This window comes from Microtus oregoni, unplaced genomic scaffold (assembly GCF_018167655.1).
Source record: "Microtus oregoni isolate MIOR12 unplaced genomic scaffold, Mior012 000010F_ref0000083, whole genome shotgun sequence".
NCBI lineage: Eukaryota > Metazoa > Chordata > Mammalia > Rodentia > Cricetidae > Microtus > Microtus oregoni.
In genome coordinates, this window is record NW_024543069.1 from 2,217,419 (window position 1) to 2,230,648 (window position 13,230).

The 13,230-nt window shown below is 47.5% G+C and overlaps 1 protein-coding gene across 1 annotated transcript in view; it reads left to right on the forward strand.

Moving 5' to 3' along the window:
• Fhdc1 (FH2 domain containing 1) overlaps positions 1-13,230 on the forward strand; it is a 38,141-nt gene that overhangs the window by 7,504 nt on the left and 17,407 nt on the right. Inside the window, exons 3-4 of the mRNA XM_041658879.1 lie at positions 7,600-7,661; positions 8,805-8,907. Coding sequence (XP_041514813.1) covers positions 7,600-7,661; positions 8,805-8,907 — 165 coding nt within the window. The remainder of the gene's footprint in view (positions 1-7,599; positions 7,662-8,804; positions 8,908-13,230) is intronic.

A 13,230-nucleotide genomic window follows, 5' to 3' on the forward strand; every position in this document is an offset into this window, starting at 1 on the left:
TGTGTGTGTGTGTGGACTTGGGGCGTATGTCCCAGAGAAACACCTAGAGCAGAAGGGGTTCAGCTTGATGTGCCCCTGGGGAGGCAGCCCTCAGCTGAGAGGAACTGGGGCAATTTCAGGGTGTTAAGGGCAGCTTACTGCTGTCCACCTGAGAGGCCAAGAGCAGGGTGGAGCCCCTGAGAGGGGGAACGGGCAAGCTGTGCGAATCGTAATAGTCACGACACAAACAGAGCTGTCCGCTTCCAAGCCAGATGCAAAGGTCAGGAGCCCATGTCCTTCTGTCCACCCTCTTCCGCCACCACAGCCTCCACCATAGGCGTGTGTGTTTTTTCTTTAACTTCCTTTTCGCAGGAGTTATTTTTAAATTGCGTGCGTTTGCCTATCATTTGCATTGAGGAGCGCTGGCATGCCGTGGCGCGTGGGTGGAGATCGGACTTCTCCGTTGACCCTTTGAGGCAGGGGCTCTCTTGTTCGCCACAGCTCAATACCGGGACAGCTGGCCCATGAGCTTCCAGAGACTGCCCCGTCTCTGCTTCCCACCTTTACACAGGAGTGCTGGGACTGGAAACCTGTGCTACTGCGGAACAGATTGTGTGTGTGTGTGTGTGTGTGTGTGTGTGTGTGTGTGTGTGTCTGAGTGATTGTGTGAGTATGTGTGTGAATGTGTGAGTTGTGTGTGAGAGTGTGTGTGTGAGTGTGAGTGAGTGTGAGTGAGTCTGTGAGTGAGTGTGTGAGTGTGTGTGTGTGTGTGAGTGTGTGTGTGTCTGAGTGATTGTGTGAGTATGTGTGTGAATGTGTGAGTTGTGTGTGTGAGAGTGTGTGTGTGAGTGAACCCTCAGCCCTAAAAGTATATATTTCATTGTAAATTACATATACAGTTCACTACCTGACCTATTAGTTGAATGGATATCGAGTGCATACATAATGTGGTGAAGACCCCACCATTCATTTCCCAAACCCGCCCACCCTACAAACCTGAGCTGCATACCCGTTTAACAAGGGCTTCTCATCCCCCCCCCCCCCCCCCGCAACCCTGGCCCCTGGCAGCTCCATTTTTCTTCTTGTCTCTGTGAGTTTTATTACTCCAGGTATCCCACAGAAGTAGATCCGTGTAGCGTTTTGTCTTTTCATGGCTGATTGATCGCCCTTAACCTGATGTCCCCAAGGTTCACCTAAGCTGCGGCATGTGCCTGGCACCAGCAAGTCCACCGATATTACACCGTAGGCTTATCCCACATTCGGTTATAAATCCCTCCTTCCTTGGAGAGCTGTGTTGCTTCCGCTGTTTGTGAATGTGGCTGCTGTGAGCGTGGGGTGCAGAGATGGTGTTTTAAACACTTGTGGGTCTGACCGTAAGGGACAGCATATTAAAAAGCTATCATAGCCAAGCGCCAGGATGGCCCTTTTCAGCTCGTGCTAGTTGACATTGCCACCGAAGAGACCACTGGGGGTTATTTCCAATATCTTACATTACGGTTAGCATGACTGAAAATGAGCTGGTGTGTGCCATTTCCTTTTCTGACGGGTACATCTCCTATAGAAGCTATAGTTCAGCTGGGCTACTCTCTGACAAAGATCAGCCATAAATCTTCCAGCTCACCCTGCCGTGAGTGGAGTCCAGGGTCAAAAGCAATAGTCCTCACCCTCCGTCCGGGTGCCCTGGAGAACATGCTGAGTGGTGTGTTCCTTGGAGGCCTGCTTCCAAGCCCAGACACGGGACACTAGCACATTATAACAGACCATAATTCTGGAGGTTCAGACGTGCGGAGGAGCAGGTTGGGTCCCTTGTCATATAATAACATCACATAGAAGTGGCCTGGTAGTATATGATTGGCTTTCATTTTAAAGGGCTCACAAGAGCATTACTAGAAAGTTCCATTTTGCCCCAGAGGATGAAGAATTCGCTGGAGGGTAGGGAAGATGTTGGTCTGGGAATGGCAGGCATAGAAGGCACAGCACTTAAAATAGTAAACTGGGGGCAGAAGGTTATGAAATGCTACCATCCTCATATGCTTGTTACTAAAAATTAACTTGGGAGATCACAGATGTGATGGTGTCATGGTAATTAAGCTATAATAAAGCAATTGGAGATACACTGATATATATGGGTCTCCTAATAAAAGGTTCAGCTCAGACTTCAATTCACAGCTCACTGATGCCATCCCTGAGAAGGAACCAAGTTCCTGTCCATCAGTTGCTGATGTCCTGAGTTCTCAGCACTGGGGTTAGTTGAGTCTCTGTCTCTCAAACGCAGCTGTTACTTGGGTTTTTATCTCCCTTTGCAATCTGAGCAGTTCTTTTTAAAAAAATACTTTATTTTTGTTGTTTATTTATTCACTCATGTGTTTGCATGTCTGGGCATGCACCACATACATTCAGGAAAACTCAGAGGTCAGGAGAGGGCATCAGATCCCTGGAACTGGAGTTACAGGTGGCTGGGAGCTGCCATGTGGGTGCTGGGAACTGAACCTGGGTCCTCTGCTAGAGCAGTAAGTGCTCTTAAGTACAGAGCCATTGCTTTAACCCCCTAGAGTGATGCTTACGGATAACACTAAGGTTTATCAAGTCAGTGAACTTTAAAGAAAACCAATGGAGACTCAAACAAGCAGAATGACCCAGCGCGGGGAAGGGTCCGCTGTCCTAGGGAGGACTGGTCAGAACTGGAGCTCACCAGCTCCCCATGACGAGTGACAGTGAGTGAATGCTGGCACTGTAGATGAAGTGAGAGAAGAGGGAAGGGAGGAGTCAGGAGCAGGGAGGGAGGCTGCCGGGGTGATGGCTCTTTCCAGATCCCTGAGCAATGCTGCTTCATCCTCCCACGCCCTCGTTTGAGAACCGGTCATTCTCCTGGAGTCATGACTACATTCCTAGTGTGTTCTGAGATTCTGGGAAGTGCTCAGACTCAAGACCTGTAGAATGAAATAGAGCGTATAGATTGAAACAATATATATGCAAGGCAATCTATTTGCTTTTCAGGTTTTGAGCCTCCATTTTAGGTGACTGGTATATATAAGGATACCCCCTTTCATATGGTGAAATGAAATCGGTTTAAAAGGTTGAGATTTGGCTCGAGGTTGAAGATCTTACTTAGTAATGCTAAGGCCAGGATTCACCACCAGCACCAGGAAACCAAAAACCCAAACCACAAAACCTAAACACACTACCAGGGAAACACACTACCAAGGGAACACACTACCAAGGAAACATACCACCAAGGAAACACACCACCAGGGGAACACACCACCAAGGGAACACACCACCAAGGGAACATACACCAAGAAAGCACACCACCAAGGAAACACACTACCAAGGGAACACTCCACCAAGGAAACACTACCAAGGAAGCATACCACCAGGGAAACACGCCACCAGGGGAACACACACCACCAAGGGAACAACACGCCAAGTGACTGAACGTTTTGTTCTTCCACCTTGAAAACTTGCTAACTGACATAAGCCCACCACCCATGGGAATTCTAATTCTGCCTAGAAGAGGAACCTGAAGGGCTACAGAGGTAGGCCAGTCAGTTAAGTGCTTGCCTCCAGAGCACAAGGATCTGAGTTCAATCCCTGGGACCCCATGAAAATGCTGAGTGTGGAGGTTCATGCCGGTAATCCTCACAACGTGGGCTCACTGACCCTGTCCAGTCTAGCCTGACTGGTGAGCTCTAGGCCAATGATAGGCCCTGTCTCAAAGGAGGCGAACCGTGTTCCTAAGGCTGACTCAGGCGGTTGTTTTCTGGCCTACACAGACCAATGAACACACACGCGCACACACACACACACACGCACACAAGGTAGAAAAAGGGGATGCAAAAACTCATGGCAATAGAAAGTACCATCCAGGGTCATTGACTAGGGCAAGGTGTGGGAACAGACAGCTACTGTTTAATTGGTTCAGGGCTTCATCCTTGCAAGATGTGAACACTCTGAAGCTGGGTGGTATCATAGCTATCACGTGGATACACGCAGTGCTACTGAGTCGTACACCTAGAAATGGTCACGATGCTAAATATTATACACAGTTCCCTACAACTAAAACAGTTTCTCCTTCCTGTAAAGGATACGGGAGGTGGGGCTTTGTAATGACTGCTGCTTAGAAAAAGCATGGGAACGGTGGGCTGGGGGTTCAGCATCGTGGCAGGGCCCTTTTCTTGCAGGGCATGTCAGACTTTGGGTTCTATGCCTGTCTGAGAGAGGAGAGGGGGCTGGTGTCACATCCAGGTGGGAGGGAGAGGTGACAGTGCCTTCGTGGCTGGCTTGGCACATCCCCAGCTTCAGCAGCCTGTCCCCTCTGACTTAACTTTTACAGCCGTCTGGGCTCCCTTTCAAGTGCCACTGTGTGTGGCTTCAGCCCAGTCCTCAAGGGCTCTGCAGCTGAAACACTAGCTTTGTGGCAGCCAGCGTTTGGGAAGTGAGATAAGCTCCTTACATGGGCCGTGATAACCCTCTTTGAAGGGCTTTAACAAACACCTTTATAACTGTTCTAAGGATCCCCTTTGATAAGGCAGCAGAATCAGGCACTAGGTGAAGCCCAAGGTGCCTGAGCACAGGCGCTGTCCTGAAGTGCTATCGCTTGTCTCTTGTTCCTTGTTTGGGTGAAGTGCTGGCCTTTGTTTTCTCCGTAAGCTGATCAGCCATGGCCAGCTCAGGGTTTTCCTTAGCGACTGGCTGACTGTGACCAATTTCAGAAACTGCTTGGACTGTGGGGACATCTCCTACAGGCTCCAGCTGCCCTTGACTTGAGCATATTGGCTGCCTCTCTGGGGTGGCTTAGGCTCCTGGAAGCTCATCTGCATGGTGAGAACATGATGTCACCGGGCATCCCACACTAACAACTCTAGGGGTGCCCCAAGACTTGGCCAGACTGTGATTGGCTGCTTTTCACAGACCTGTCCTCATTTCTGGAGGGACTGCCCCACCTTAGTGTGCCAGGGGGCCTACATTTATTGAGACCCACCAGTGCTAAACTCACAGGAACCAGAAAGGGAGAGGAATCAGAGACAAGCAGGCTAGCATTCTGTCCCAGCTCTGCTTTGGGAAAGCCACAAATGACATCTCTGAGGTGGTTTCCTTATCTGTCAAACAGGGATAATAAGAGTAATTTCTCCCCTTGCCTTTCCAGCCGCAGTGGCTCTGGACGGATGCCAAGTATCCAGAGCCCCGGAGGGTGGAAGGGCGAACAGGATGAGGGTGGAGCTGGAAGTGCAGGGGGAGGAAGGATGCCCCGGTCCGGGGTCAAACACAGCAAGAGGTGGCAATTTAGTGAGAGAATTAGACAACAGGTCTGTTTCCATTCTAGGTAAAGGCGAACACAACTCCTCGGTGTACATGTCCGTACTTGTGGCTTTTTAATTTACAAGTTTTAATGAGCAGTTTTCTGTCTTAATAAATTGAGGCTTCTCATTCCAGCAGAACCTTTCCTCCCTAGAGTGTTGGGTTTCTCGGGCTTTCTGCCCCTTTCCTTCTCCTCCTTCACGTTGAACTTGAACCGCAGTCCTCGGGTAGAATTCCAATAAGGAGGGCGCCCTCTCGGCTTGGAAGCTTATTTTATGGCTGGCAGGTGATTGTGTTAACATCAGATAAACCCATAGGTTAGTAAGTAATGAGATTGTTCAAGATTAGTCTTCAAAAGGAGGCAGCCATACTTGGTAAAATTTTAACCTGATGGCCAGGAAGTGACATTAACGGTCTTGCTTGTTGCTTACAAACTTGAAGCCACCCCGAGATGCAGAATCTGGTCTGAAGCCTGATTCTCCTTTGTTCACAATGAATCTCCATTTGTGTCTATTTCTTCTAGCCCCACCCCCCCCCTTTCCCAAAAGACGTATGGGAAAGATGGCAGTAGTGTTAGCCTATCTTCCATCCTCCTCTCTGGGTATTCACTTCTAGAGGTAAAGATCTCTTCCCAGCAGGCCTCCAGAAGTTGTAACCTATAGTTTAATATGATCTTCTTTGAACACTTAAAACTTGTTACAGTCCAATCCGGGTTTTGATGGTACAACCGGATAATTATATCAGGATTCGCTAAATCAAAAGGTGCCAGGCCTGGCGGTGCCCATGCTTAACCCCAGCAGGGAATCGCTGGGGGTTTGTGAGTAGCCTGGCCTACACAGTAAAACTGCATCTTACATGATACCTTCTAACTCAGAGACAGAAAAATGAGGAGATAAATGTATAGGTCTGAGGCTTCCTGGTGAAATAACTTTTTTAAACTTCCAAACAAACAAAATGTAGGATGCTTTTCTTTCTTTCTTTCTTTCTTTCTTTTTTTTTTTTTTTTTTTTTTTTGAGGCAATCTCTGACTGGCCTTGAACTTCTGACAATGCTCCTGCAACAAGCTTTTTAGTGTTAGGATCACAGGTGTGCGCCACCGTGGCTATGGTACTTCCTTACTTTCTCCTGAATGAATGATTTAAGTCTGTGAATCAAAAGTCATTCCTTTATTTTGCCTTTTCAACTCTCATATGATTCCTGTTATGCTAATATATCTACTTTGGCCTTTAAGTATGGGCTATATGTCAAAGAAAAGTTTTAATTAAAAATATTATCTATTTGAATGTGTATATTAGTATAATAAACATGTCTTATGTATTGTTCGGGGGCTGGAACCCAGGGTCTTGTATGTGATGGATAATTTACTCTACCACTGAACCGCCCAGTCCAGAAAGGAATTTGTTTGTTTACAGTGCTGTGGGAGCAGAATTGAGGTTGACTGTCACGTAGCCCAGGCGTGTCTCCGACTCACTTAGTGGCTTAGGCTAGCCTTGAACTCCTCCTCTCAGACCGCAGGCGTGTGCCACCACACACAGCGGTAAGCGTCATTCTTACTGCTAAGGAAATAAATACAACGTTCTGATAAAAGTGTGGAGAGATGATAAAGAATATCCATAAAGCTATATTAAGAGCATGTGTTAATTACCAGATTTACATATCGGAAATTGTTCCCTGTACATTAGTATTATACTTTAACAGGTTTGTAATGGGTCTTTCTCTGTCCCGCCAGCCAACTCCCAAATAATGGCACGGAGACTTCTTATTAATTATGAAAGCTTGGCCTGCAGCTTAGGCTTGTTCCTAACCAGCCCTTATAACTTAAATTAACGCGTATTTTTATTTAGCTATGTTCTACCACGTGTCTTTTACCTCGGTCTCCTTCTGTGTGGCCTGCTCATGGTGCACCTGGCCAGCTTCTTCTCCGTGCCTCGATCATTTCCTCCTCCTTCCTCTTTCTTCCTGGAAGTCCCGCCCATCCCTCTGCCTAGTTACGGAGTGTTCAGCTTTTTATTAAACCAATCCCAGCACTGTATTGTCGGTATCCAACGGCAATATCTCACAGTGTACAAATATCCCACAACATGGGTTTTTTAACTCTCTTGTTTTTTCCAGCAGTTTTTATTTCATTTTTACTTAGTTGTTCTGGTGTTTTGAGACAAGCCTTGGCTGTTCTAAACTCACTATATAAACCAGGTTAGCCTGGAACTGAGAAATCGGTCCGCTCTGCCTCCAGGTGCTGGGATGAAAGGCGTGCGCTGCCACGCCTCCGCTCAGCTGTTTTTATTTATATTTAAGGGGTTTTATGTATCTGTTTCTTTCCAGGTTAACGTCTTGGATGCGAAGCGAAGTATGAACATTGGGATATTTCTTAAGCAGTTTAAAAAGTAAGACTTTTGCTCACGTCTGGAATTTTAGTCACATCCACACCAGGGGAGTGTGACTGAGCTGAAGTTCAGATTGGAATCTGAGCGAGGGGCATTCCAAACTCCTCCAAGTCCTTCCTAGATGCATGGCTCCGTGGGTATGCAAGCGTCTGCCTTTGCTGTGATCTCACAATCTTGAAGTGAGGGAGAAATGCCCTGTGATGTCCATGTAGGACCTATATGTCAAGAAAGTAGTGTGTGTGTGTGTGTTCTAAATTCTTTCGCAATTTCATATACATATATAGAGAATTTAGGACATTTCGTCCCCATTACCCTCTCTCATCACCCTCCCCCACCCCCTAAACTCTTCTCCCCAACAAGTCTTCTTTGACTTTGATCTTTTATTTTTAACCTACTGAGTTTAATTATGGTTGTTTACGTGAGCGAGGGATTATTTACAGGAACGTGGGCAGCTTATCGGTGGCTATACCACTGAGGAAAATGACCCCCACCCCGGTACCCATTAATCGTCCATAGTGCCTCAGTGAGAGGTGGGACTTCACGAACCCCTCATCAGGCAAAGTTTACATCCATCTTCCCCCAAGATCCCATGGCGGGTGCTGCTGTCAGTCTTCCCCCGATTCCTGGGGATGTTTTCTGGAGGAAGAAACCTTAGAGTGGTTTCCAGTAGTGGAGCTGGTGGGGCCTCTGGACCAAAAAGAAGCATGAGAGAGAGAGAGAGAGAGAGAGAGAGAGAGAGAGAGAGAGAGAGAGAAGAAGAAGAAGAAGAAGAAGAAGAAGAAGAGAGGAGAGAAGAGAAGAGGAGGAGAGGAGAGGAGAGGAGAGAGAGGGAGAGAGAGAGAGAGAGAGGAGAGGAGAGAGGGAGAGAGAGAGGGGGGAGAGAGAGAGGAGAGAGAGAGAGGGAGAGGGAGAGAGAGGAGAGAAGAGAGAGAGAGAGAGGGAGAGAGAGGAGAGAAGAGAGAGAGAGGAGAGGGAGAGAGAGAGAGAGGGAGAGAGAGAGGAGAGAGAGAGGAGAGGAGAGAGAGGAGAGGAGAGAGAGAGGAGAGGAGAGGAGAGGAGAGGAGAGGAGAGGAGAGGAGATGCTTGCTTTAATTTCCACAGGCTCGTGTCCCACCAGCAAATGCAGTTCTTTATCTTTCCAAGGTCTCCTCAGTCCATCGTAGAAGACATCCACCAAGGGAAGAGTGAGCATTACGGGTCAGAGACGCTTCGAGAAATGCTTAAGTTTCTGCCGGAGTCCGAGGAGGTAAGGAACTTGGCCCCTGGACTTCTGGGTCTTTAGAGTGATGAGTAAAGCGAGCGGCCCCTGTACTCAGAGCCCTGTCCTTCCAGGACCAGAGGAGACACAGAGAAAAGAAAAAGGTGGCCAGTCCAATAGAATGAGCCAGGCTACGGAGTCAGTCTGTTCAGACGGCTCTGTCCCATAACTGAGAAACACCTGTGAACTTTAGATTCCTCCCCTGTAAATGAGGACAATGACCCTTACCTCATCGGTTCCCAAGATGAGTAAGCCCTGTGGATGCAGCGAGCATGCTACTTGGCACACGAGAGCTCAATAAATCTCAGGTTTCTTTTCCACCGTCTTAACATTTGACCCTTACCTAGCATGAACCCAGGTTATGATACCTATGCCTTGTAAGATAGTGTAAATGTAGGTGAGTGTCCGTGTGTCTGTGGAACGCACTAGAAGGGGCAGATGCTGTGGTCACAGAAAGTTCTCAGTGATAGGAAGGGATTAATTCTGTTTGGATCAGGTTAGTTGGTTACTGGGTAGTTAGGAGCTTCATAAGAGAAAAGAGAATAGCTATTTAAAACTTTTAAAAGTGTACTTATTGTTATTGTATGTGTCGGGGTGAGTGAAAGGCATGGCACTCCCCTGGTGGACATCAGTGGGCAGCGCCATTGGTTCTTTCCTTTCTCCTTCCTGTGGGTCTCAAGGACCAGATTCAGCTCACACACTGGACTTAGAGGAAAGAGCCATTCTTCCGCGGAGCCGAAGCGCTGGCCCTAGGCCTTAGGATAGGGGTTTTATAAAACCATCTAACATTGGGGTGATACCAACCTTTAGGTCTGAAGAAAGTCTCAATAAGAAATTACACAAGTCCATATGCTTGTGAATGCTGAACTAGAACAGCATGTAATTTTATCAAAGATTTTATGTCTGTGAATAAAAGGAAAAGGAGACATTTTGTGAGTAACAGATAAGGCTGGGACGAAGTGTGGCTCAAATGTATGAGGCGCTAGCCTGATCCCTCCCTCTGCAAGAAAATAAATCAAGAAGACAAGGGTTTTTTTTATATATATATAAATTGTCTTCCAATACTGTTGACTCCTCATACGACCCCTCCCCCATCCCAGATATCATTTATAAAAGGTGACTTCAATGCCATTAATAACGGGGGGGGGAGAGGAGAGAGGAGACAGAGAAAGGGAGGGAAAGGAGAGAGGAGAGAGAGAGTTGTGTTGTTTATGTTGGGGGTTCTAAATTCATAGTGGGATTAGCGGGTAACTGGAGGCTCTCGTTTAATTCATGTGTGTCTGATGGTGGAATGCCCTCTCTGCCCCAGCTTTTGTTTACAAACGAAGTGTAAGTTACTTAAGTCCAGATGAATTAATGACTTTTACTAACGTACTCTAAGGGTTTTAAGGACCCATGGTCCTTCCTCTTTCTTCCTGTGTAAAGGATGGGGATTTAAGTGTGTTTGCTAGGATGAGTAGGGCCCGTTTCATTTGCGCTTTAAAAGATTATTTGCTTTCAGCCAGGGATGCAACTCAAATGCTTCCCGAGTGTGTAGTCCTGGATTTGAGTTCCAGCACCGAAGGGGCGGGGAAAGACTGATTTGCTTTTGAAGCTGTATTCCTGCATGGCCTCTTTCCTCACCCGCCTTAGGATTCTCTGAGTGCTCACTAAGTGATCGCATCGTTTTTTTGAAAGGGAATATCGAATTAGACAGTGCGTGCAGAAGGGCTCAGAAGGCTCCTCACGGTCAATGAGAGCCAGGCATGAGGCCTGAGGGAGGCCGCCAGCTTCGTGCCGTGATGAACTGCTGTCTTAATATCTGCATTTTTTTGTGTCCAGTCTTTTGAAAGCGTGAATCGCTGTCTGAGTGCCTCTGTTTAAAGGGTCTTTTTGTTGTTGAGTTTTGTGAGGTGTCACTGGAACAGGACAGTCCAGGGCCAACTGTGGGAAAAGCACCTGAGAGCCATCGTGGCCACCCAGGTCCTCTGCCCCAGTTGGTGAGCTAAGCAAAGAAGCCTGGAGTAGAATCCTGAGATGTCTTTGGACCTCTCTGACACAGGCCAGAGCACACAGTCTCCTGTGCAGGGTCTTCCTCAGTCTAAATGTGTGGCGACAATATTGGCACACTTCTTGTTTACATTACTGCCTCTTGGCTGCATCTCCACACCCTTCACACTCAACTTCAGCAGAAACACCCTGCCAGGTCATCTCTCCTGGAACTGCCGGGTGTCTGCCGGCCAAAGGGGCTGCAGAGGGAGCAGACGCTGCCTTGAGAATGTTCTGTGATCTGTGGTACTGCCTAGACTCGTGAGGACCCTGGAGCATCTTGGTTGTCTTTGGTGGAGGTGAATGAGGAGGATGAGGTCAGGGAGGAAGCTGAGCTAAGTGAGAGAGGTTTGGAACTTTGGCAGAAATGCATTTATCAATGTTTGTGCATGCATAGCGACCGCTAGCCCAGGATAGAACACAGTACTCGTTTTTAGCACAGGAAAGAACTTACCATTTACATTTCAAGGGCTCAGTCCAGGGATAAACAAAGAGAAAGCTCATCCATCACAGAGATGATTATTCTGTAGCCTTTTCCTTATTTCCTCTTTACAGGAACAGTATGGGATAGTCCTCATTTGCAATTGCATTGGCTCTGCAGGTTACACGGTGTCTCTGGGTGGCTAAGTGATACAAGAGAGGTGGACTTGAACCCTAATTTTCTTTGGCCCTGAGCAGTAGTTACCTTTCTTGAAGGAAGGAAGGGCAAAGGTTGTCAAAACGGTGTGCCTCACACCACGTGGTCTCGCGGGTTTTTCACCACCTCTGCTATCATCCCATAACCTTATCAGCCTGCTGAAAACCCTGAGCGGAAACTGCTGGTTTCTCCCCCAGTCCCTGCCTTCTCAGCTGACAGCCCAACCGTAGCCAAGGTTAATTTGTCATCAGGAATTTTCTCTGCCCTTCACTTTATCTTTGATCTGGCACGTTTGTTCATCTCTCTTCCAGTGTGTGGTTTACCCTTTCAGAGGAAGAGGCGGGCCCCGAATAAAAGTTCTGCGTGTGCTATTGTCTGCCAGTGGCTCCCATGCCAGGGATGAGCATGAGGAGGGGCCAGAGCCGCTGCCCAGCCTGACTGGCCCAGCTCCTGCTGTGGGCTGATGCTCTGGTGGTCAGTCCCACTGTGCTGAAGGAGGAACCCAGCACTTTCTGAAGGCTGGAGCGGCCCCAGCTCCTCTGGAGGCGGCATGTTTGTGGGAAGTCCTGGCTTTCCAAGGCTGTGGAGTGGAATGGGACAGGACGAGGAAGCCACTCTTTCTTCGGCCTTGTGAATCCCCGGAGTATGTTCTGGCTCTTCTGACAGAAACTGGGCACAGCAGGGGTCATAATGAGAGGCCCTTGGCTCAGCCAGCAAAATTATGCCTGGCAGTGTTGAGGGCGTGATTTCTGATAATGACGATGAGACTACATAATAATTACAGTTTGCTCACCTTGCCTCTTCCTTTCCCTGCCACGGGGGAGGCGCAGTAATCCCTCATAATGAATACAAGGCTTGCTGGGAACCAGAATGAAGAACTATATACATGGCATTTACATTTTTGTCTTCCATCTCCAGTCCCTTAAGATCTATAAACATTTTTGGCCTTCTGCGTAAGTGAAGGAGATTAATCCGTGCTCAGCCAGTTTAGCATATGTCTAATAGAAGTGCTTAGTTTACTGGGAATGAGCCCTTCTTCTGCTTCAGACTGAAATCTGTGCAGTTGTTTTTCTAAGCTTCGCACGTAGTGAGTATGGGGTTTTTAAAAGGTTTGCCTTCACTCAGCCCCTGCGCGTATGTAGTGAACTGTTAAACTCTCCTCCAGGAGGAATCAGAATGCAGCCTAGGGCTGTCTCAGCTCACAAGTGAGGCACTGATTGGAAGTGAGCTAAACCGGAAGTGTCCTGAGCTTAAAAAACAAAACAAAACAAAAACAAAAATGGTAAAATCACTTTATGGCTCTCAGCAAGTGGGTCAAATGTAGTTTTTGAAAAGGTTGTTTTCTGCCCTGACCAACACACACACACACACACACACACAACCAACAATCCGGTTGTAGCTGCGTGTTCTCCTAGTAGTATTTGCTTAGCAAGCGTGAGGCCCGGGTTCGTCCCAGCACTAGAGAACTGCAGCTGAAGCAGAGAAGCATCTTTGAGAGACACCTAACTCTAGAGAGTGAATCTGTGCTGTTAGAGTTTAGATTTTCACATAATTGATATAAATATGTCCACTAGTGGGTTTTTTAAAATAAAACCTATAAAACCTATAATTTTCTATACTTTTTCTCCTTTATCGTTCTTTTTGGG